Below are 25,613 nucleotides of genomic sequence, written 5' to 3' on the forward strand. Positions count from 1 at the left end.
AATTCACGATATTGTAATTTCTTTTTATTTGACAGTATGAAACGATATATCCACTTTTAAATGGAAAATATATCAAGAACCAGGCCTTAGGTAATATTAAGTAAATATGATTGAAAGGTTTTAAAGGTGATTGATTTCAATAAAAAAAAAAAAACATCGAAATGCCATGAGATCAATTTCATTAGTTTCATAGTTCTTTGCATTTTCTTTCATTAGTGAGCTATTTGCGTCATAACAAAATTCGCAACGATTTCTTATCAGAATTAAATAGCAAGATAAATTGTATTAAGGTTCGTGGTTACAGGATGAAATACATTCATTTTGTGAGACGGTAATTTAAATTCTAGATTTGGCTACGAACAAACGAACGAACACCTAGAGGTGACCGAGGAACATGACCGAACGTTTGTTTACATTCAACCGCAGACGTTTTCGAGTGCCATTCTACGTTACTTTGATGACCTGTCTGCTTTAATATACTTAAGGTACGGTGACCCACGCTTGCAAACATTAAGATAGGAATCTGTGTTGACAATAATTTCCAGAATTTTATTTGCGTGATTCCAAACCAGTTTGGTTTGGAAATAGTCAAGTTTATACCCTGCCGGTTATGTCATGTTTACCACAGCGAGTAGTTGTCTACTACGATACTTAATACAATTGCATATATTCTCCATTTGCATTTAATTGGAAATTTTTAGTCTTAGGCAATACAGATATGGGGTTATTGTAGTTCGTTGGGACAAGGTAAGATGAGAGTATGGCAGTCTAAGGATACGTCTCCTAGGTTAGGTTAGGTTAGGTGAAGAACCTTAGGTTAAGTTGGTTAGTTTAGGTAAGGTGATGTTCTTGTGTCGGTAAAATGTGGTTTTTCACTCTGTCCCAGCAAACTACAAAGGCTCCACAGATATAATTAGGTAAGTCTCAACTACAATATGACTCGCAACCTTTACCAAGTAAACGCCATTTGTAACTTCTCAACTCATGTTATATATTTTAGGCAAAAGAGTGCATGTAATTGGATGGTTGTAAACTCGTATTACTTGGTATATCGATTTTGTTATGTGGTTAACAGAAAGTTGAGACTTGGTATTAGGGTAAGCTAAGGATATGGCAGTCCAAAGGGGTGTGTTCCTCCTCCCCGGTAGGTATGGATACCGTTGCTACGTCAGGTTAGGTGTTGAACTTTAGGTTAGGTGGTGATTTCAATTTTAAAATGTGTTTTTGCAGTCATAGCTTTTGAAATTTTACACCCAGTCTGTCCTAACCAACTACAAAGGCTTCGTATCTTATATATACGATACTGTATAGAGTTTTTAATATTTTAGCCTATGTACCAGTGATAATTTTATGAAATGATAAATTTATGATTTGTATTTTTCCATACTATACAAATGTGAAGTTCTTTACCGGGAGATAGATTTGGTGAGAACACCTGCTCATGCTGAATCTATCTCTTAGTAAAGAACAAAGATTGTATTTTGTGTCTAAACAAATATTAATTCCTTTCCTAATATATGAACTATGCCTTGCACATTTTACTTATTGTTTATCTTACGTTCTATTTGTATTTTTATCATTATAGTATACTTAGTATAAAGCGTATGTTTTTGTATTTCCTTTAGCTTCATGAGTAATTTAAGAACTAATGAAATATATATTTGAGTGGAGGGCATCAAAAACTATAAATTTTACTCCATTATCAAATTTTTACCATGCGTTGTTTACATATGCTTTGGCATACAATTTTCTGTGAACATGCCATCCTACGTCAGTTTAAGTAAGTGACGGTTAAGCCCCGTCAGTGAGTAAAGACACGAGTGAGGAACAGGGATGTTTGATTTCACTAGTATCGGCTCAATGTTAAAAATTCACCATTGTATCAACTGGAGCGAATGTTGGACGGAAATGCATTAGTCGGGGATAAGTTGTTGAAAGAATACCTGGTTCATATGTATAATTATTAGAAATTAAAGTATCTGCAGAGCATGCATAGGACGAGCAATTACTGGGATCCTTCTTAACCTAACCTTCACTAATATTAGCCGATTAGTCATAGCTAACCAGGGACATAGTTTTCAAGAATGGTGGGCTTCCTTCTTACTTTAACCAGCATCATCTTAAATTATTGAAAGAAATATAAAAATTCATCCAAACTTATTCTTCCCTAACCTAACATAGGACGCTGAATACTACTTGTGTAAGGGGATGTTGGTATAATTCCAACTGTACCCATAGTAAAATTTCATAAATTTTTGAGAGCAATACATGAATGTATTCAAAACAACCTGGTCCTATCTGGCTTTGGGGACACTGGACCCCCTCAACGTACCTTATACAATAATAAATTTTCAATATTAATCTTACCCGGTGATCATGTAGCTGCAACTCTGTTGCCCGACAGAAAAAACCTACGGTCGGGATACGCCAGCGATCGCTATACAGGTGGGGGTGTACAACAACAGCGCCATCTGTCGAGTAGGTACTCAGGTACTTCTTGTCAACAAGAACCAATTTTTCCTCTGTCGTGCCACCGGCAAGACCTACTTGATACGCTGTTGTTTCTGGAGTTGATTTCACGCTTTTTGGTGATGTATTCTCTCTAGATATTAGCTTTCGCTGTTCAGGAGTTATTATCATTACCTTATCAAGCTTTATTGATTAGATTTTGGATTATTTGTTGACGACTTGGATAGATTTTGGTTTCTCCCCTTTGACTAATTCAAGATGTCTGACCCTACTCAAGTCCCCAAGTACAGGCAGTGTAGCGCTAGGGACTGTTCTAGGCGTCTTCCGAAGGCCTCTATAGATCCTCACACCGTTTGTTCCAATTGTAGGGGTAAATCCTGTCAATTGGAAGATCGATGTGAGGAATGCGCTGGGCTTTCGGAATTCGATTTTAATGAATTCCTTAAGAATGCACGTAGGCTAGAGAAGGATAGGATCAGGAGGAGTTCGTCTCGCTCTTTTGATTTTTCCTCTCCCCATGCCCCACAACCTATTCCTTCCCCTGTAGTGGTGACACCCGACCCTTCTACTAGCTCTCATCAACCCTCGATGGCGGACATGATGCGTGCCATTCAGGCTCTTGGTGACCGAGTCGAGTCATTAGCGAATGACCGCAATCAACTCTTGGCCGACGTCAAAGAGTTGAAGGAGAAAAGTGCAGTGGGAAGTATAGTGAGTGCAAGTGCGGTGAAAAGTGTCAGTGTCAGTGTTACGCATGAGGGTGCATCTGTTCGTGCCAGTCGTCCTCCCAGTCCGGGACCTCTTGCAAGCTCCCAAGCCCAGGGGAGAAGCAATGTCGAAGGACCAAAGGGTTCGACAGGCCTTGATCAGCGTACAGATGTACCCTCAGTGGTTGCGGACGTATCTTGCAGAGATCGTCCCACCCACAAACAGACGAGTGAGCCCATTCATTCCTCGTCCGTGGAAGAAGTTTCTCGCCAGAAACGCTGGACTAAGGTCTCACGACCTCTCAAGCGCAAGGTCCCTTCCGAGCGAGTCCAACGGCCCAGGTGTAGCCACTGGGTCAGTTCGGACTCGCCGCAGTCTTCCGAAGACAGCACACCTCCCAAGAGAGGTAGAGTGGTTCCGCAGCAGGCAATCACTCCGTCTGTTGCCGCACCAACCACTGTAGACCCTAAGTGGTCTATGCTGCAGTCTATGCAGACTCAGCTAGCTTCCTTTATGCAGGAGTATCGTGCTGAGAGGGTTGACGCTGCACCCGTTAACCTACAACCTGCCACGGTTGTGCGCTCAGCAGACACTGCGGCTGCCTGCTCCCACACTCCGGCTGTGAGAGCTCCACCACCGATGCGCAGTCGACCCTGCCAGACGCATGTTGACGTTAGCCGACATGCGGCACCCTCCGTTGACATGCGTGAGCTACCGCATCAGCAGTGGGAAGGTGCTATCAAGCTGGTCGTGTTTTGACGCATTGCGGCAGTCTCCGCAACCCACGGCAGTCCCCACCACGCACCTCCACTCCGCTTTTGTTGTTGCCAGCTCTCAGACTGACCAGCAGCGGCATGATGTTGGATCCAGTGCAGCTACGCATGCACCCGTGCTGCCGGATTCAGCCGTTCAGCCTTCTTCTACTCCTTTGCCGCTTCCTCCTCAGCTTTCGGATGAAGGAATATCTGATGACGACGAAGCTGCTCATTTGGACGATCAACACTCCGACATAGACGAACCCAAGACTACGCCTCCCTCCTTAGACTTTAGGAAAGTCCTTGCTCTGTTTAGGGAGTTGTATCCGGACCAGTTTGTGTCTGCAGACCCACGCTCACCTCCCTCTGAGTTCGCTTTAGGCATGCAGTCAGCAGCTCCTGCCTTTACGAAGCTCGTACTCGCGCGCTCTTCCAAGAGAGCTTTAAGGGTACTGGGAGAGTGGTTGCAGGCCAAGAAGCAACTTGGGAAGACGTCCTTCATCTTTCCCCCCACCAAGCTTGCTTCCAAATCTAGCGTCTGGTATGCCACGGGAGAAGATCTCGGCTTGGGAGTTCCTGCCTCTGCCCAGGGCGACTTCTCAAGCCTGGTAGACTCTCCCCGCAGACTGGCTATGAGACGCTCCAAGATTTGCTGGACCTTTTCGGACATGGACCATCTTTTGAAGGGCGTTTTTCGTGCGTTTGAGATCTTCAACTTCCTGGACTGGTGTTTGGGAGCGTTAAGCAGAAAGACCTCCCCTTCGGATAAGGACTCTGCCATGCTCATTATGTCATGCATGGACAAAGCCATTCGGGATGGGTCTGGCGAGCTTGCGGCTTCTTTCGTGTCGGGAGTTCTTAAGAAGCGAGATCACCTTTGCTCCTTCTTGTCGGCGGGGATCTCACCATGTCAGAAGTCAGAGTTGATGTTTGCTCCGCTTTCCAAGTGTCTCTTTCCTGAAGAGCTGATCAAGGGGATTGCCGCCTCGTTGATCCAGAAGGATACCCATGACCTGGTGGCGTCATCCGCACGTAAAGTCACAGCTTTACCTTCCGTGCCTAGACCTAGGATGGACACACCAGCGTCTAGGTTCATTCCGCCCTTTCGTGGCAGAACCTCCAGCAGAGGAGGTATCCGTGCCGATAGTCAACGTGGCAAAAAGAAGAAGGGTTCCAAGTCCTCAAAAGGCAGAGTCTGACTGCCAACCTCTCCAGACAGCAGTGGGAGCCAGGCTCAAGAACTACTGGCAGGCCTGGGAGAACAGGGGTGCAGACGCACAGTCTGTGAAGTTGCTCAGAGAAGGGTACAGGATTCCATTCTTGCGCAAGCCCCCTCTAGCAACTACTCCCATCGACCTCTCTCCCAGGTACAGAGAGGAGGACAAGAGGCTAGCTTTACAGCAAGAGGTGTCTCTCTTGCTACAAAAGGGAGCGGTAGTCATAGTCCGGGACCATCAATCCCCGGGCTTCTACAACCGTCTCTTCTTAGTAGCGAAGAAGACAGGAGGGTGGAGACCGGTGCTGGACGTCAGTGCTCTCAATGTCTTTGTCACCAAGCAGACGTTCACCATGGAGACGACGAAGTCGGTGCTAGCATCGGTCAGGAAGGAAGACTGGATGGTCTCGTTAGACCTAAAGGACGCGTACTTTCACGTCCCCGTCCATCCAGACTCCCAACCTTTCCTAAGGTTCGTCTTTGGGAAGGTCGTTTACCAGTTCCAAGCCCTGTGCTTTGGCCTAAGCACGGCACCTCTAGTGTTTACCAAACTGATGAGGAATGTTGCCAAATTCCTACATTTGGCAGACATCAGAGCCTCCCTCTATTTGGACGACTGGCTTTTAAGAGCTCCATCAAGTCGTCGCTGTCTGGAGAATCTCAAATGGACTATGGATCTGACCAAGGAATTGGGTCTCCTGGTCAATATAGAAAAGTCCCAACTCGTCCCATCCCAAACTATAGTCTATCTAGGTATGGAGATTCAGAGTCGAGCTTTTCGGGCTTTTCCGTCGGCCCCCAGAATCAGTCAAGCCCAAGAATGCATCCAGAGCATGCTGAAAAGGAACCAATGTTCAGTCAGACAGTGGATGAGTCTAACAGGGACGCTTTCATCGCTGGCCCAGTTCATCGCGTTAGGGAGACTCCACCTCCGACCCCTTCAGTATCACCTAGCTGCTCACTGGAGAAAGGACATGACGCTAGAAGCAGTCTCAGTTCCTATATCCGAAGAGATGAAGTCTGCACTGACTTGGTGGAAGAACAGCATTCTTCTCAAGGAAGGTCTACCACTGGCTGTTCAGACCCCCGACCACCTTCTCTTCTCGGACGCATCGGACACGGGCTGGGGTGCGACACTGGACGGTCGGGAATGCTCGGGCACGTGGAATCCGGATCAAAGAGCACTTCACATCAACTGCAAGGAGCTACTGGCAGTTCATCTGGCCTTGAGAAGCTTCAAGTCCCTCCTTCTAGGCAAGGTAGTGGAGGTGAACTCCGACAACACTACAGCCTTGGCGTACATCTCCAAGCAAGGAGGGACTCATTCGAGGAAGTTGTTCGAGATCGCAAGGGACCTCCTCACCTGGTCAAGAGATCGAGAGATATCGCTTGTAACGAGGTTCATTCAAGGCGACATGAACGTCATGGCGGACCGCCTCAGCCGGAAGGGTCAGATCATCCCTACAGAATGGACCCTTCACAAGAATGTTTGCAACAGACTATGGGCCCTGTGGGGTCAGCCCACCATAGATCTGTTCGCTACCTCGATGACCAAGAGGCTCCCAATTTATTGCTCACCGATTCCGGACCCAGCAGCAGTTCACGTAGATGCCTTTCTTCTGGATTGGTCCCATCTAGACCTTTATGCGTTCCCCCCGTTCAAGATTGTCAACAAGGTACTGCAGAAGTTCGCCTCTCACAAAGGGACACGGCTGACATTGGTTGCTCCCCTCTGGCCCGCGAGAGAATGGTTCACAGAGGTACTGCAATGGCTGGTCGACATTCCCAGGACTCTTCCTCTAAGAGTGGACCTTCTACGTCAACCTCACGTAAAGAAGGTACACCCAAGCCTCCACGCTCTTCGTCTGACTGCCTTCAGACTATCGAAAGACTCTCAAGAGCTAGAGGCTTTTCGAAGGAGGCAGCCAGAGTGATTGCCAGAGCAAGGAGGACATCCACTCTCAAGGTCTACCAGTCAAAATGGGAAGTCTTCCGAAGCTGGTGCAAGGCGAATTCAGTATCCTCAACCAGTACCTCTGTAACGCAGATAGCTGACTTCCTTTTACACCTAAGGAATGTAAGATCCCTATCAGCTCCTACGATCAAAGGTTACAGAAGCATGTTGGCAGCAGTCTTCCGCCACAGAGGCTTAGATCTTTCCACCAACAAAGATCTACAGGACCTCCTTAAGTCTTTTGAGACCTCAAAGGAGCGTCGGTTAGCCACACCTGGTTGGAACTTAGACGTGGTTTTAAGGTTCCTTATGTCAGCAAGGTTCGAACCGCTTCAATCAGCCTCTTTTAAAGATCTCACTTTGAAGACTCTTTTCCTCGTTTGCTTAGCAACAGCTAAAAGAGTCAGTGAGATACACGCCTTCAGCAGGAACATAGGATTTACATCTGAAACGGCTACATGTTCCTTACAGCTTGGTTTTTTGGCTAAAAACGAGCTCCCTTCTCGTCCTTGGCCCAAATCGTTCGAGATTCCAAGTCTGTCCAGCTTGGTTGGAAACGAACAAGAGAGAGTACTTTGCCCAGTAAGAGCTCTTAAGTACTATTTAAGACGTACAAAGCCTTTACGAGGACAATCAGAAGCTTTATGGTGTTCTATTAAGAAACCTGCTTTATCGATGTCGAAGAATGCAGTCTTTTATTACATCAGACTTTTGATTAGAGAAGCCCATTCTCATCTGAATGAGGAAGACCATGCTTTGCTGAAGGTAAGGACACATGAAGTTAGAGCTGTCGCTACTTCAGTGGCCTTCAAACAGAACAGATCTCTGCAGAGTGTAATGGATGCAACCTATTGGAGAAGCAAGTCAGTGTTCGCATCATTTTACCTTAAAGATGTCCAGTCTCTTTACGAGAACTGCTACACCCTGGGACCATTCGTAGCAGCGAGTGCAGTAGTAGGTGAGGGCTCACCCACTACATTCCCATAATCCCATAACCTTTTTTAATCTTTCTCTTGAAATGCTTTTTATTGTTGTTTTTGGGTTGTACGGAAGGCTAAGAAGCCTTTCGCATCCTGGTTGATTTGGCGGGTGGTCAAATTCTTTCTTGAGAAGCGCCTAGATTAGAGGTTGTGATGAGGTCCTTTAGTATGGGTTGCAGCCCTTCATACTTCAGCACCTAGGAGTCGCTCAGCATCCTAAGAGGATCGCTAGGCTCCGTAAGGAAGACGTACTTAAAGAGGCAGAGTAATTGTTCAAGTCGACTTCCTTACCAGGTACTTATTTATTTTATGAAATACGGGATATTTAGCTTCTATTGTTAACATGTATGGTGGTCTCCACCCACCCCCCTGGGTGTGAATCAGCTACATGATCACCGGGTAAGATTAATATTGAAAAATGTTATTTTCCTTAGTAAAATAAATTTTTGAATATACTTACCCGGTGATCATGAATTAAAGGACCCTCCCTTCCTCCCCATAGAGACCCAGTGGACCGAGGAGAAAATTGGTTCTTGTTGACAAGAAGTATCTGAGTACCTACTCGACAGATGGCGCTGTTGTTGTACACCCCCACCTGTATAGCGATCGCTGGCGTATCCCGACCGTAGGTTTTTTCTGTCGGGCAACAGAGTTGCAGCTACATGATCACTGGATAAGTATATTCAAAAATTTATTTTACTAAGGAAAATAACATATTTCTAAATAAAAGAAGTAGAGCTAGGAAAAATATAAATAACTTAAGATTTGTGTTATTCTTTCGATTTAACTACATTTAATGTACATCAATTATAGTTCAAGATTATTATAAGAAAGATTTCACTTATAATTTTGTAACCAGATTTGTAATGATTATTTTCCAGGTGCTGAATATTAACGGGCAAAATGGTTAGAGAAGGTTCAGTGGAGCATACATCTCCAGGAACACCCGCTGCTCTGCCGATTCTAAAGCAGTTTCTGAGCCATCGAGATGGGCAAAATGCAGGAATAGGTTTGTACCATGTTGTGCCAGAAAAATAAATGTAAACAGCCATCTTATTCCTTACCATTATCTAATTGTCCTCATTTTAAGCTTGATTTAGTTAGATATAATACAAAATTATTAAAGTTTGAACTGTAAGTTACTGTATAGTTTAGATTTGCTTTTGTAATCAATAGGTTATCCTCACATCTCCCATTTTCCTTTGTCATTAGATTTACTGTATTTCGTTTTGCAGTTTAATTTTTGAGTTGGGAAGGAGAGAAAATATACATACTGTACTGTAATGTCAATAAAAGTCATGTGGCTTGATATGTTAATTGATAGATATTTCACAAGATATAAATTTAGTCAAGATTTTCATATCATAGCACACAATTCTTTTGCCAAAGCTAACATTACTCTATTGTACTACAAAGTCAACAGAAAGTAGAGGTCTATAGATAGTTATGATAAGAAATACTTGGGTTCTTAAGGATTATTGAAATTAACTAAGAAATTCAAACTGAGCATTAAAATAAAAATAAATTCTAATATTAATTAAGACAAATTACGTAAAGTTATCGATCTTGTCTTAATTATGAGATAAGTTATTGTTTTCTACTTTCATTCGAAGCATGTTCATTTTATGTTTTAGACAACGAACTTCTAACATTTTATTATCATTATTATTATATTTATTATTACTTGCTAAGCTACAACCCTAGTTGGAAAAGCATGATGCTATTAGCCCAGGGGCCCCAACAAGGAAAGTAGCCCAGTGAGGAAAGGAAACAAGGAAAAAATTATTTTAATATTGTTACTGTTCTTGATATATTTTTTTGATCCTTGTTTCCTTTCCTCACTGGGATATTTTCCTTTTTGGGGCCCCTGAGCTTATAGCATCCTGCTTTTCCAGCTAGTGTTGTAGCTTAGCAAGTAATAATAATAATGATATCGTTTAATATTTTTTATTTAGGTACTGTATTAAACTTCATTTCTTCTGTATTTAAGGATTAATTATTTTACTATCACACTCTCATACTTTATTATGAAAATTAAAAATGGATTCTGGATTTATTAATTTGTTCATCTGTCTTTTCCCCTTTATTCCAGAGCATCTCCATCACACAGATGAGGAGATCAACCATTCGTACGAACCTGATTATCTTGGCGGCTATCACAACCTCAAAGAAAAAATTCAAAATCGTATCGAATCCAATGATAAATTCTTTTCATTGGAATTTTTCCCTCCAAGAACAAGAGGTGGAGCTGTTAATCTAATAGCCAGGTGAGCTGGTATTATCGTCACTGTTTTCACCATCGTGTTATTTACGATATCTGCTGTAAGAGTTGGAAGAGCAATGGAAGGAAATTCATGTTTAAAGACTTTCCCTTAGGGATTCCTGAGTTTATGGAAACATTTTTAAATGCCTCGCCCAAAGTTACCTCCCTTACTTGATGTTTCTACCGAGTTTCTAAGTGTTGTCAATCAGGGCAGCCGATCGGGACTATGGTGTACCCCTCAAAAGGAAGGCAACGGTGCTTACCCCATACAAAATGAGAAAAAAAGCATGTTAATAGAAGAAGATTAACATTTCTACTCTTTCAGGTTTGATAGACTGAGGGAGGGCGATCCTTTGTTTTGCGATGTCACCTGGCATCCCGCAGGCAACCCTGGTGGGGACTCTGAAACATCGTCCCTGACCATTGCTGGTATGTACTCTGTATAGAAATTTTGGTGTGTGAGAGTTGCTTTTAACTAAAGTGTATATGATACTGCTGGTGATTTTATTGTAGGGGATTCTCGAGGAACTAAATTTGGCAAAAATGTTTTCAGTTACATATGGTCCACAGAAAGGACTCTGTTTGGTTCAGCATTTGTGCTACATGTAACCCATTGCTGTGGATTTCAATAACGTTATTGCATGATTTCAACAATATCAGAATGTGCTGCTAGTAGTTATGGCTAGTGCAGTATTCGAATGTATGGTAATCAGATTAGTAGAGGAAAATTGGACATAGATGTAGAAATTTGTATATTTTTAAGTTCACTTGGTCAACTGTAAGACAAAGTTTATGAAAATGAAATATTGCTGAGCATGACTTTACTACTATACATCGATAGTAAATGTTATCCTTTAAACCTTATGTCTAGTATTACACAACAATTGAATAATACTAAAATCATTTTCACAATGTGATTCTAAGAAAAATTTTCATAACCTTTTCTTCTTGCAAATTAGTATGATTATTATAATTTTATTGATAGTGAATTAATATAATTTATCCTCATCATTATCTCCTACGCCTATTGACACAAAGGGCCTTAGTTAGATTTCGCCAGTCGTCTCTATCTTGAGCTTTTAAATCAATACTTCTCCATTCGTCATCTCCTACTGCACGATTCATAGTCCTCAGCCATGTAGGTCTTGGTCTTCCAACTCTTCTAGTGTCTAGAGAAGCCCAGTTGAAAGTCTGGTGAACTAATCTCTCTTGAGGAGTGCAAAGAGTATGCCCAAACTGTCTCCATTTGGCAGAGATCCTGAAAGCATAATTAGTATAATTTTATTGATTACAAATGAAATGTCGAACTATTTGGCATTCCAAATGAAGGCTTGCTATGCAAACATGAGGCTTTCAGCAATGGTGGAAATTCAATCATATAAATTGTCGTGATAGCTTATTGGAAACATCCCTGACTTGCAATCAGTTGGACTGGAATGCAAGACCCACTCAAGTTCGATAGTTTTGAATAGTGTCTGCAACCTTACCATTTTTGTGAGCTGGGGATGGAGAGCTTCTATGTCTGCCTGCTGAGTCATCAGCATCCATTGCCTGGCCCTCTGTAATGCTAGCTTGGAGAGGGGCTTGCTGATTATAGGTATATATAGTCAGTCTCTAGGGCATTGCCTTATCCCTTGTTTCTGCTATTCATGAGCGACCTTAGCTTCTACCAGGCCTCTAGACCAATTCATTCTGTAGATCAGTTACTCCTTAGTTTTCTAAAGATGAAGACTGATATAATTAGCAACCCAAATTTTTACCAGAGCAAAACAAAACAAAGAGTACATATAAGGAAAGACGTGGCTCTGAATCTTGTAGAAAGGTATAGACCGTCTTGTTGAAATTGAGTAGAATACTGGAACCAGTATAAATGAAAGTAATACTGATTTGTCCCTTAAATTTCTTTCTACCGTTAAATAGAAACCATTCATTATTTAATTATCCTCTTGACCCCTAGTGACTAGGTAATGCAAAGGAGTACGATGCTTAGGTGGAAACAAGTAATGCACTTAAAATGATGTCCTTCCAGTAATTGGTGGGTTGTTTGGCTAGATAGAAATATTTAAATCCTCTTCAGTCGCACTAAGAATACTGTACTGCCAAATTCAATTCATAATTCCCTCTTCAGGAATCAATTTTATAAGAAATTCAAATAGTTTATGATAAAGAACCGTACTCCCATAATAAATTTTAATGTGTTAAATAATAGAAATTATTTAAATAGTTCCCACATAAATACAAACCTTTGTCCTTTAATAGAAGTTTGTTTTCAGTGTACCTGGACTTCAGCTGTTGGAAATTTAACGAGTTGTCGGTAGTTACTGGTGGGGGGCCACTTTGTTTTTAGCCACCAAAGAATATGACGTAGGATAGTACAGAAGTACTCATGGCACCTTCAACTGGATGTTTTAATCTTTGATTTTTTCTTTTAGATAAATGTTGGCTCTTTGTTGTGTGTGGAGAATGTTAATGAAGAATATATGTAGGTTTTGCAGTTTTCCAAAAAACTATAGTTGACTGACAGTTGTCTGTGTAACATGCCAATATACAGGTGTGACATCATTCTTGTTGCTATTTATTCCCTCCCTAGTGGGAAGAAGTGTCTGCTGATGTCGATTTGAAAGGGAGATACACTGCCCTTCTTATCGTCAGCGTGTTCCCATGTCTGGATGGTGTGTATCACGTGAGGGTGCAGTATCTGCATGGAGTTCCTAGGATCTCCATCCTTTGGGTGTTGTTGCTATCGGGCAGAAGCCACACAACTTCATCTCTTCACTCACTGGTGGACGGGGTGGAAGGTCCTCTTTTCTTTCCCCCTTTATGGACAAAGTCTCAGAGGCCTTGCAATAGGAGACACTTATACATGACTCCTACCATTTCTCTTCCTGTTGGAGAGACAGTGTAGCCACGGGAGTCCCCATGACTCCCGTCTCCAAAGATAAAGATAAGATGACCCAGAGAGATGACGAGACAACACAGAGGACACCTGAGAGGGCTCCTTTTTCTTATCACATACTGCTTGTCGGGATGGAAGTGACCAACTCTTCCTCCCCTTTGTAGACTAAGTTCTAAAGACCGATTGATGAGAGTTGCGATTTACTGCGCACGCATGCACTCCTACTGGAGTGCATGTACCTGTTCGAGCGTGCTACTAAGACCACCCTTACCAGTGCTTGCATGCCTTCACATATTCGCGGTCTCCTACACAGCATGTCCTCACTTCAACCATCACTTTCTCCCAAGAACGTAAATTTGCCTGTAAGTAAGGATAGAAACTTGGCATTTTACATTCGACGAATTGTGCCATAAGAAGTGGATTGAAGTTTCACTCATTTTCAGGAGGTCCAAGTGCTTAGACATTTCAGAATTTTAGCCAGGTACGACAAAGGCTTTTAATGTAGGAACAAATCACAAATTTGAAAATTAATATGTATTTATCATGACTATACAAACCAGAGTCCTTTAAGTTATACTTCCCACCTCATTCACCCCGCAAGCCCTAGGTGAAGGTCAAGGGGGCTATTTTGAGGGGGTGGGGGTTAGAACTTTTCCGCCAATCACTAGTAACCACCGACGCCTCGTTAACTTCCAACCACGCTGAAAACGTATTCCTATTAAAGGACTTAGGTTTGCATAGTGAGGAAAAATACAAATTACTTTTTAAAATCTGTGATTTTCATAGTGTAAATATATTCATTTGAAGCATATATTTACTTAATTGTGAGTAAACAAGTATAGGGGCATACAGTACACATACACAGGCTTGTGTGTTAAGTAGAAGAGATTTACATGAGTCGCTATGAATATCTCAGGGACCATTAGGATTATTTTGGTTCTGAAATGGTGACTAGAAATGTGTTAATTACACATGTTTTTTTTTTATTTAAACCTTGATTTAGATTTGTTTGAAGTATGCAATTAATTTTTCAACCGGTAATCATGTGTTTGTTAAATGTAAAGAGATTTCTGCTTGCTGTCAGTGGTCTACAGTTTCACTTCCATGAAAACCTACACGATCAGGTATCGAACATAGTTCTACATACAGTATAATATTCTTTATTTAAAAAAGAGAAAAGAATATCCAGTATTTACTACTAAATTGTTCATCAAAGTTTGATAAGTATTTCATTGCTTTTAATTCTTTCCTTTTAATGCATATTTTGTCTGAATGAATAAGAATTGTACATAAAAAGGTCAGGCAATATTGCTAAAGAGCTCAGCAGGGAATATAGAGCCATGGGAAAATAGTGATGGCTAGTCGGGAATCATTATTCTAAGCGTTGGGAATTAGTGTCAGCCCTAGGGCCTCAGATCTAGGTTGTGGTGGTTCTCTGCTGTTATTTTGAATGTAGTTTATGATAGTAAGTTGGAATGTAGATGTTTAATTAGCGCATCCTTTAGTGTTACAGGGATAATTGGATTAACCATAATTTACGTGATAGGATTTATTGTTATTTTGAAATGGGTTAATGAGACCTCTGGTTTATTTCTAGAATCAAAGGTTTTGTCCAAAGTATCTCTCTTCAAATTAAAGTTGAAAACTGCAGGAAGCCAAAGTTAAAGCAGTTAGACCATTAGGTTACCAGTGAGAACAATTGAAAAGTAAAAGTTGGAAGGCAGTGAAGCTGTGTGCTCCAACGATGCTTAGAAAAACTGTGCACTCTCCATACAATGGGTTTGATTTCAATATCGGTGCCCCTCGTTTTAGCTGTATCATCCAAGATCATGCTTTTATTTGTATTTCAATGGTGTCTGATTATATCAACGTTGTTCTCAAACCTTGGCATGTGTAAAATTTTTCACAAGTTCCTTTGCTTGAGGTACACTTAATCACATTGTACCTCTCCTATTTTGTTTTGTTGCACACACCTCTTTGTTTATTGTTACTCAATAATTGTAATTTTGTTTAATCTTTCCTTTATTAGTTCTCTCCTCTATTAACATGTCCTTTTGGCTGGTTCTGTAAGAATTAATGCATATTATTAGTAATAAGAATGGTAGAACTATATGGTTGAACACTACCCTATGAATTTATATAACAGCCTGCCTTCTCTGGTCAGCTCTGCTTAAAGATACTACAAAAAGACAAACACTTCCACTTGGCTAAGTATGCATTCTGAAATCTAATTCCTTTTGCTAAATAATTTTCCTGAGATGGTTCAACCTAGATCTTTAAATCTTCCATGCTGAAATATATCTGTAGTCCTATAGCATTTGGCAAGTCCAGCAAATTAGTTCAAAGAGAAAGTTTACTTCAAAGATTGAGCTTCTAAAGTTTCCTTTTTTCTTTTCTCATTGACCTCTACAACCCTTATACCAGGTATCTCACTCTGAAAACTGGCAGAGTATCAGACTGTTCTACAGCTTAGGTTTTTTGAAAAGACATAACTTTAATACAATTTTTACTGATTTGTTGTTTTGGCAATTCCCTTATTGTCAACTGAATCAGGGAATGACAACATTGTCTAATCCCAAGTCTACAGTCAAATCTAAATTTAAAGCCTTAAATAGTACTAACTTTAGAGGTCAAGGAATCTTAGGCTAAAGTTAGAAGTCCTGAAATTAGTACTATTTCTACTTCACTGGCTTTCAGATTGAATATGAATGCTATAATCAATTTCATCTTCCAGAGGTGTCCATATTCTGTATATTCCATTTGAGAGATTTAATCAACAAGTCAATGAATAGGCGATGACCAAGTTCTCGCTTCACTCTTCTCGTCATCATTTACCCATATTGCATATCTTCAAGGGCATAACTAGGGTATAAATATTGCACACTTAGGTGTTAAGCTTCGGTATTATTTCAATACACAATAAGTCTTCCTGCCCAGATTGCTACTCAGGTTATGGCTATTGTAAATTTATGGGGCTGTGTTGAAATATGAAAATTTTAAAAAGCAAAATATACTATTCAAGCCCATCAATTTACAGCTCATACCAACTTCCCACCCCTATTGAATGTGGTGCATCTAGGAAACACATGGGATGACTTGAATGTCATCAGTGGCACTAAGTGTCCCAGATTTATATCTGATCAGGTGTACTGTAAGTGTTCATCTTTGAGTATATCTGGGAATTATTGTACTTATGACACAAAAGGCTATTGTGAATTAGTAGGTTTGTATTATTAACCCTTTTACCCCCAAAGGACGTACTGGTACGTTTCACGAAAGCCATCCCTTTACCCCCATGGACGTACCGGTACGTCCTTGCAAAAAAATGCTATAAAATTGTTTTTTTCATATTTTTGATATTTTTTTTTTTAAAATTCACGCATTTTCCAAGAGAATGAGACCAACCTGACCTCTCTATGACAAAAATGAAGGCTGTTGGAGCAATTTAAAAAAAGCAATTTAAAAAAAAATATATATACTGCAAAATGTTCTGGGAAAAAAATAACCCCCTGGGGGTTAAGGGTTGGAAAGTTCCAAATAGCCTGGGGGTTAAAGGGTTATTATTATTATTATTATTATTATTATTATTATTATTATTATTATTATCATCATTCATAATATGCATTTGTTCATAAAGAGAACATGCCAAGAGGTCATATGAATAGGTCAAAGACCCTAGTAAAATAAGACTAGCAATGGTTTTCATGCATGAAGGGTGGCAATTTGAGTTGCCTTTGCATGGCACACTGAAGAGAGTAGATGGCTCTTTGGTATGACCTTTTGGCTCCCAACTTCATTGCTTTCTTTCATGTATATTTGTCATTAATTATTACTGGTTTCTTCCCTACCAGCTTCCCAACTCCCATGACTTGATCAGCTCTCAACTTTTATTCAAACAAATAATTTTGAAGGCTGAATCTTTTGTCCTGTTGAATTGATATAATAATAATTGAAACTATTGTATGTATTTAGCAACTTGATGAAATGTGCAATACAGCCTCTGTATTACTCCTAGTAAGAAAAGTTTTATTATAATTAAAGGTGCCGCATTGAATTATAGTGGCTTAGAGACAATGCTACATATGACCTGCTGCTCAGTTACCAAGACAGAAATTACCCGGCACCTTCAACGAGCCAAGGATGTTGGTCTACGGAATATTCTAGCTCTGAGGGGAGGTATGTCTCGTAATATACATTTTTGGTTGTATGAAGTGTTGATTGTTACTTAGTTGTACTGTAGTATAATAATAGATATTACAATAAAATATAAAACGATATATCATAAATTTTATTTGAAGGATTTGGCATTTTATACTTAACCCTTTTAACCCCCAAAGGACGTACTGGTACATTTCACAAAAGCCTTCCCTTTACCCCCATGGACGTACCGGTACGTCCTTGCAAAAAAATGCTATAAAGATTTTTTTCTTCATATTTTTGATAATTTTTTTGAGAAAATTCAGGCATTTTCCAAGAGAATGAGACCAACCTGACCTCTCTATGACAAAAATTAAGGCTTTTAGAGCAATTTAAAAAAAATATACTGCAAAATGTGCTGGGAAAAAAATAACCCCCTGGGGGTTAAGGGTTGGAAATTTCCAAATAGCCTGGGGGTAAAAGGGTTAATGAAGTAAATTCTTAATTAATACAGAAGTTCAAGTAAATAATTTATGAAAGGCAGTTTTTAAATATTAAACTTAGCCGGTGAATATATAATAGCTGACGTCTCGGACGGCTCTTCAGAAACACAAAAACTCGCGAGCGATCGCCGTGAAGGTTGCGGGTGTGCCCACCAGCGCCGACTATCGGTCAGATACCGCATAAACATGTAAACAGCCTCAGTTCTTCTCTGTCGGTCTTGTCGACAAGTTGATTCCGTTACTCGCTGTTGACCGGGAGTTTTTCGTCATTCTTGGTGAAGTACTTCTTTTTGGTTTTGAGCTTTCGCAGTGCAGGTGTTTTTATCTTCAATTAAAACTCTTGAACCCTTTTTTGGATAGATTTTATTGTTGATGACTTTGGATTGTTTTGGGATTTTCTTTGACTTTTCAAAATGGCTGACCCTTCTCCTATCCCTGGACCTAAATTTCGTAAATGTAATGCTAGGGATTATAACAAACGTCTTCCCAAGGCCTCTCTCGACCCACATACCGTGTGTTCTAATTGCCGGGGTAAAACCTGCCAATTAGGAGATCGGTGTGATGAGTGCGTGGTACTTTCGGAATTCGACTGGCTAGAGTTTGATAAATATTCTCGTAAGCTTGAGAGAGATAGGGTGAGGAGAATCTCCTCTAGGTCGTTGGATTTTTCCTCCTCCCATGCCCCTGAACCTAATCCTTCCCCTGTAGTAGTTGTTCCTGAACCCTCTACTAGCACTCATGAACCATCCATGCGGGATATGTTGCTTGCCATTCAAGCTTTGGGCGAGAGAGTTGAGTCCTTAGCATCGGACCGTAGTCAACTCATGGCGGATGTGAATGTGTTAAAGTGTCAGAGTGCCAAATCAGAAAATCGTGGGGATAAAGTGATTAGTGCGCAAAGTGTTTTTAGTGTTGCGACCGAGGGTTCGTCTGTTCGTGCTTGTCGTTCTCCTAGTCCGAGACCTCTTTCAGGCTCCCCTGCACCAGGGAGAAGTAATGTCGTAGGACTTAAGGGGACGAGAGGCTTTAACCAACGAACAGACGTTCCCTCTATGGTATCGGGCGTGTCTCGTCAAGATCGCCCCTACCATAAGACGAGCGAGGCTGTTTTCTCCTCGTCATCCGAAGGCTTCTCGCGAAAGAAACCTTGGAGGAAAGTTTCTAGACCCTTAAAGCGGAAGTCAGTCCCTTCAGGACAGGTCCAGCGTCCTGGCTGTAGCCATTGGGACAGCTCTGACCCTTTGCAGTCGTCGGAAGACTGTTCGCCGATTAAACGAAAGCGTAACACGGGCTCCGAGAGTCTCAGTAAAGGCAATGTTTTGCCGTCACAGACGTTACCATCGTCTCGGCCCGTACCGACTCCCGTTGATCCTAAAGGGGTTGTCCTGCAGGATATGCAGAATAAGCTTGCCTCCCTTATGGAGGAGTATACCGTTGAGCAGGTTCACGATGATCCTCGCCGTTACGCTGATCGAGATCCTGGCCGTCAGCCGCCCAAACGAGCCTTTACTCGTCCTTTTGACGTTACGAAACGTGATGTCGGTAGTTTGTCACGTCAGTCACGTGACTTGGAGCCTCACTCGATGCAGTCCCGTGTTGACTTTCAGCCGCTGCCGCAGTCTTGTGTTGACGTTCAGCCGCTGCCGCAGTCTCGTGTTGACGTTCAGGACGTTCGCCAACCAGCTCAGTTGCCTTGTTTTGACGTTGAGCGTCAAGCACCGCAGTCAAGGGTTGTTTTGACTGCTCAATCTAGGCAGTCAAGGCAGTCTCGACTTGACGTCGAGCGTCCTCCCGCTCCTGTTGTTGTTGCTGGTCAGGCCTTTCAGCAGTTACATGACGTAGCTTCCTTGACTGCTACTGCTGCTCCTTTGCGTGTGGACTTTGCTTGTCAAGCATTGCCACCGCGGCAGGTCTCTCCCTTGCTTGAGACTCATCAATTGTCGGACGACGTTCCTTCAGATGAGGATGTTGCTGATCCTCAGCCTACTGATAATCCTTTGGATGTTTTATCAGACGTTGAAGAGCCTAAGGCTGCGCAACCTTCTATGGATTTTAAGAAAATCATGATGATTTCTAAGGATCTTTTCCCAGACCATTTTGTTACTTCTGCTCCTCGTTCGCCTCCGTCAGAGTTTGCGCTAGGCATAGCTGCTGCGAAGCCTTCTTTTACTAAGCTAGTGCTCTCTTGCTCTTCTAAGAGGGCTTTACGTTTGCTAGGCGACTGGTTGGTTACCAGGAGGAGTTTGGGGAAGACGGCCTTTGCCTTCCCTCCTTTTAAACTAGCTTCTAGAGCGAGCGTCTGGTATGACACGGGAGAAGTTCTCGGCTTGGGAGTCCCTGCCTCTGCCCATGGTGACTTCTCAAGCCTCGTAGACTCTCCCCGTCGCCTGGCCATGAGACGCTCTAAAGTTTGTTGGTCCTCCTCGGACCTTGACCATCTCCTTAAAGGGGTTTACAGGGCCTTCGAAGTTTTTAACTTTTTAGATTGGTCTCTAGGAGCATTAAGGAGGAAGATCTCGTCTGCCGACCAGGATGTTTCCGTGCTTATTATGTCTTGTATGGACAAAGCCATCCGCGATGGCTCCAATGAGCTCGCCGCCACCTTTACGTCTGGAGTCCTGAAGAAGAGGGAAACCCTTTGCTCTTTCCTTTCAGCAGGAGTTACTCCCTGTCAAAGGTCGGAGCTTCTCTTTGCCCCCTTATCGGCTGCCTTGTTTCCTCAACAGCTGATCAAGGACATTGCGGCTTCGCTTGTACAGAAGGATACACATGACCTGATGGCTACTTCTGCTCGCAAGGGAGCTCCTTCTTCGTCTTATGTTGTGAGGCCCAGAATCGATACTCCAGCGACTAGGTTTATCCCGCCCTTTCGTGGCAGAGCCCCCAGCAGGGGAGGCGCTCGTGCCGACGGAAAGAGAGGCAAGAGGAGAGGATCCAAGTCCTCCCGTGGCAGAGTCTGACTGCCCACGTCCTCAGACAGCGGTAGGGGCCAGACTGAACAGCTTCTGGCAGGCCTGGGAGAAGAGGGGTGCAGACCAAGAGTCTGTTTTGTTGCTCAAGGAGGGGTACAAAATACCTTTTGTACGCAGACCTCCTCTAGTAACAGTTCCTCTAGACCTCTCTCCCAGGTATCGAGAGGAGTCAAGAAGACAAGCTCTACATCAGCAGGTGTCTCTGTTGCTAGAGAAGGGAGCGGTGGTGAAAGTCTCGGACCTTCAATCACCGGGATTTTACAACCGTCTCTTCCTAGTCCCAAAGCATACGGGAGGTTGGAGGCCAGTGCTGGACGTCAGTGCGCTCAACGTTTTTGTTATAAAAACAAAATTTACGATGGAGACCACGAAGTCCGTCCTAGCAGCGGTCAGAGAGGGAGACTGGATGGTCTCTCTCGACCTGCAGGATGCGTACTTCCACATTCCTATTCACCCAGATTCTCAACCGTACCTGAGGTTTGTTTACAGGAATGTGGTGTACCAGTTTCGAGCACTGTGCTTCGGCCTCAGCCCTGCTCCTCTCGTGTTTACAAGGCTCATGAGGAATGTGGCAAAATTCCTTCATTTATCGGGAATTCGAGCCTCCCTGTACTTGGACGACTGGCTTCTCAGAGCATCGTCCCGTCATCGCTGTCTGCAGGACCTTCACTGGACGTTGGGTCTGGCAAAGGAGTTGGGACTGTTGGTGAACTTAGAAAAGTCTCAACTGAATCCATCCCAGACGATTCTCTATTTGGGGATGGAGATTCGCAGTCTAGTTTTTCGGGCTTTTCCGTCTGCCACCCGGATAGAGCAAGCCCTGCTCAAAGTCCGCCTCATGCTGAAAAAAGCCCGTTGCTCAGTAAGAGATTGGATGAGCCTCTTAGGGACTCTGTCATCCCTAGAGCAGTTTGTCTCACTAGGGAGACTTCACCTTCGCCCTCTCCAGTTCCATCTAGACTCACACTGGAACAAGAGCAAGACTTTAGAAGCTGTGTCAATCCCGGTCTCCGAGCCAGTAAAAGCATGCCTGAACTGGTGGGACAGCAACATAAGTCTGCGAGAGGGTCTGTCCCTGGCAGTCAAGAACCCAAACCACGTGTTGTTCTCAGACGCGTCGGATTTGGGTTGGGGAGCGACTCTGGAAGGTCGGGAATGTTCGGGTCTTTGGACGTCGGATCAGAAGAGCATGCACATCAACGGCAAGGAGCTGTTAGCGGTTCACTTGGCCTTGATGAGTTTCGAGAGCATTCTTCGAAACAAAGTGGTAGAGGTCAATTCGGACAACACCACAGCATTGGCGTACATCTCCAAGCAAGGAGGCACTCACTCCCACACACTGTTCGTCATCGCAAGGGACCTCCTCATCTGGTCAAAAAATCGAGGCATCTCCCTGTTGACAAGATTCATCCAGGGGGACTTGAACGTCTTGGCAGACTGTCTCAGTCGGAGAGGTCAGGTGATCCCCACAGAATGGACCCTCCACAAGGACGTGTGCAAGAGTCTTTGGGTGACTTGGGGTCAACCCTCCATAGACCTCTTTGCCACCTCGTTGACCAAAAGGCTCCCGACCTATTGCTCGCCAGTCCCAGATCCAGAGGCGACCCACATAGATGCGTTTCTACTGGACTGGTCTCACCTGGACGCGTACGCATTCCCACCGTTCAAGATCATCAACAAGGTACTGCAGAAGTTCGCCTCTCACGAAGGGACAAGGTTGATGTTGGTTGCTCCCCTCTGGCCCGCGAGAGAGTGGTTCACAGAGGTACTTCAATGGCTGGTAGACGTTCCAAGGAGTCTTCCTCTAAGGATGGATCTCTTACGGCAGCCCCACGTAAGGGATCTTCATCAAAGCCTCCCCGCGCTTCGTCTGACTGCCTTCAGACTATCGAAAGACTCTCAAGAGCTCGAGGTTTTTCGAAGGAGGCAGCCAGAGCGATTGCGAGAGCTAGGAGAGCTTCTACCATCAAGGTATACCAGTCAAAGTGGGAAGTCTTTAGAGACTGGTGCAAGTCATCATCCATTTCCTCTTCCAGTACCTCTGTAGCCCAAATTGCAGACTTTCTACTACATTTGAGAAATGTTCGCTCCCTCTCAGCGCCCACTATTAAGGGCTACAGGAGCATGTTGGCTTCTGTATTCAGACATAGAGGCTTAGATCTTTCCAATAATAAAGATCTCCAAGATCTCCTTAAGTCTTTCGAGACCTCTAAGGAGCGTCGTATGGCAACTCCTGGATGGAACTTAGACGTGGTCCTAAGGTTCCTAATGTCCGACAGGTTTGAGCCATTACATACAGCCTCCCTGAAGGATCTCACCCTCAAGACGCTTTTCTTAGTGTGCTTGGCTTCGGCTAAAAGGGTCAGTGAGATCCATGCCTTCAGTAGGAACATCGGCTTTTCTACAGATAAAGCCACATGTTCACTTCAGCTTGGTTTCTTGGCCAAAAATGAACTGCCTTCTCGTCCTTGGCCTAAGTCGTTTGATATACCTTGCCTGTCAGAGATCGTAGGCAACGAGCTTGAAAGAGTACTGTGTCCAGTTAGAGCTCTTAAGTTTTATTTAGCTCGTACCAAATCCTTACGAGGTGGATCTGAGGCCTTGTGGTGCTCAGTTAAGAAGCCATCATTGCCTATGTCTAAAAATGCTTTGTCGTATTTTATTAGATTTTTAATCCGAGAGGCTCATTCTGACTTGAGTGAAAAAGATCGTTGCTTGCTTAAGGTCAAGACGCACGAAGTAAGAGCTATAGCAACTTCCGTGGCCTTTAAGCAAAACAGATCTCTGCGAAGTATTATGGACGCGACCTTTTGGAGAAGCAAGTCGGTATTCGCTTCATTTTACTTAAAAGACATCCAGACTCTTTATGAGGACTGCTACACACTGGGTCCATTCGTTGCAGCGAGTGCAGTAGTGGGTGAGGGTTCTACCACTACATTCCCTTAATTCCAATATCCTTTTAATCTTTCTCTTGAAATGTTTTTAATCTTGTTTTGGGTTGTACGGAAGGCTAAGAAGCTTTTCGCATCCTTTTTGATTTGGCGGGTGGTCAAATATCATTTCTTGAGAGCGCCCAGATTAAGGGTTTTGATGAGGTCCTGTTGTATGGGTTGCCGCCCTGGATATAACAGCTCCTGGGAGTCTTTCAGCATCCTGAGAGGATGGCTGGGCTTCGTGAGGAAAGCGGACTAACAAGGCAGAGTAATCGTCAAAGTCAGCTTCCTTACCAGGTACCTATATTTATTTGGGTTTTGTTATGATATAACTGTCAAAAACTCTAAGCATATACGCCTTTATTGTATTAATACTGGTCTCTACCCACCACCATGGGTGTGAATCAGCTATTATATATTCACCGGCTAAGTTTAATATTTAAAAATGATATTTTGATTATAAAATAAATTTTTGAATATACTTACCCGGTGAATATATAAATTAAAGGCCCTCCCTTCCTCCCCGATAGAGACCCAGCAGAATGAGAAGAACTGAGGCTGTTTACATGTATATGCGGTATCTGACCGATAGTCGGCGCTGGTGGGCACACCCGCAACCTTCACGGCGATCGCTCGCGAATTTTTGTGTTTCTGTCGAGCCGTCCGAGACGTCAGCTATTATATATTCACCGGGTAAGTATATTCAAAAATTTATTTTATAATCAAAATATCATTTTAACAAGCTTAGCTATTTGGAATTTCTATTATTTTCAAATGTTTTGTATACAGTATATATTCTATCCTAATTGAGTTGGTAATTTAATTGGGAATGTTTATGAAATGATATATTTTCAAAAGGCATTGACATTAATTGGAACAAGAAACAGAACTGTAACCTATTTTTTTTTACATAATGAAAGCTTTGTATGATTCATTATTTATGTTGATTGTGGCTAATCTGTTTTGCTCTCTCCACCAATAAAATTAATAATTTTGTCCATAATTCTGTCATGTTCTCTCATAGACAACATCCTTCAGTTCATTTTCATTCGCCATATATCCATCCATCCATCCATATACCAAGGCACTTCCCCCAATTTTGGGGGGTAGCCGACACCAACAATGAAACAAAACAAAAAGGGGACCTCTACTCTCTATGTTCCTTCAGCCTAATCAGGGACTCAGCCGAGTTCAGCTGGTACTGCTAGGGTGCCACAGCCCAACCTCCCACATTTCCACCACAGATGAAGCTTCATAATGCTGACTCCCCTACTGCTGCTACCTCCGCGGTCATCTAAGGCACTGGAGGAAGCAGCAGGGCCTACTGGAACTGCGTCACAATCGCTCGCCATTCATTCCTATTTCTAGCACGCTCTCTTGCCTCTCTCACATCTATCCTCCTATCACCCAGAGCTTTCTTCACACCATCCATCCACCCAAACCTTGGCCTTCCTCTTGTACTTCTCCCATCAACTCTTGCATTCATCACCTTCTTTAGCAGACAGCCATTTTCCATTCTCTCAACATGGCCAAACCACCTCAACACATTCATATCCACTCTAGCCGCTAACTCATTTCTTACACCCGTTCTCTCCCTCACCACTTCGTTCCTAACCCTATCTACTCGAGATACACCAGCCATACTCCTTAGACACTTCATCTCAAACACATTCAATTTCTGTCTCTCCATCACTTTCATTCCCCACAACTCCGATGCATACATCACAGTTGGTACAATCACTTTCTCATATAGAACTCTCTTTACATTCATGCCCAACCCTCTATTTTTTACTACTCCCTTAACTGCCTCCAACACTTTGCAACCTT

The 25,613-nt window shown here is 42.9% G+C and overlaps 1 protein-coding gene across 3 annotated transcripts in view; it reads left to right on the plus strand.

Annotated features, from left to right (window-relative positions):
• Positions 1-25,613, plus strand: part of LOC137654690 (methylenetetrahydrofolate reductase (NADPH)) — a 153,438-nt gene that overhangs the window by 115,926 nt on the left and 11,899 nt on the right. For 2 of the 3 annotated variants that reach the window (XM_068388569.1, XM_068388567.1), the window contains exons 2-5: positions 8,964-9,091; positions 10,175-10,349; positions 10,671-10,774; positions 17,283-17,417. In XM_068388569.1, coding sequence (XP_068244670.1) covers positions 8,986-9,091; positions 10,175-10,349; positions 10,671-10,774; positions 17,283-17,417 — 520 coding nt within the window. In that variant the 5' untranslated portion in view covers positions 8,964-8,985. Of the gene's footprint in view, positions 1-357; positions 486-8,963; positions 9,092-10,174; positions 10,350-10,670; positions 10,775-17,282; positions 17,418-25,613 lie in introns of those variants that run through there. The other variant, XM_068388568.1, reaches the window with a different exon arrangement.

This window comes from Palaemon carinicauda, chromosome 15 (assembly GCF_036898095.1).
Source record: "Palaemon carinicauda isolate YSFRI2023 chromosome 15, ASM3689809v2, whole genome shotgun sequence".
In the NCBI taxonomy this organism is placed as follows: domain Eukaryota; kingdom Metazoa; phylum Arthropoda; class Malacostraca; order Decapoda; family Palaemonidae; genus Palaemon; species Palaemon carinicauda.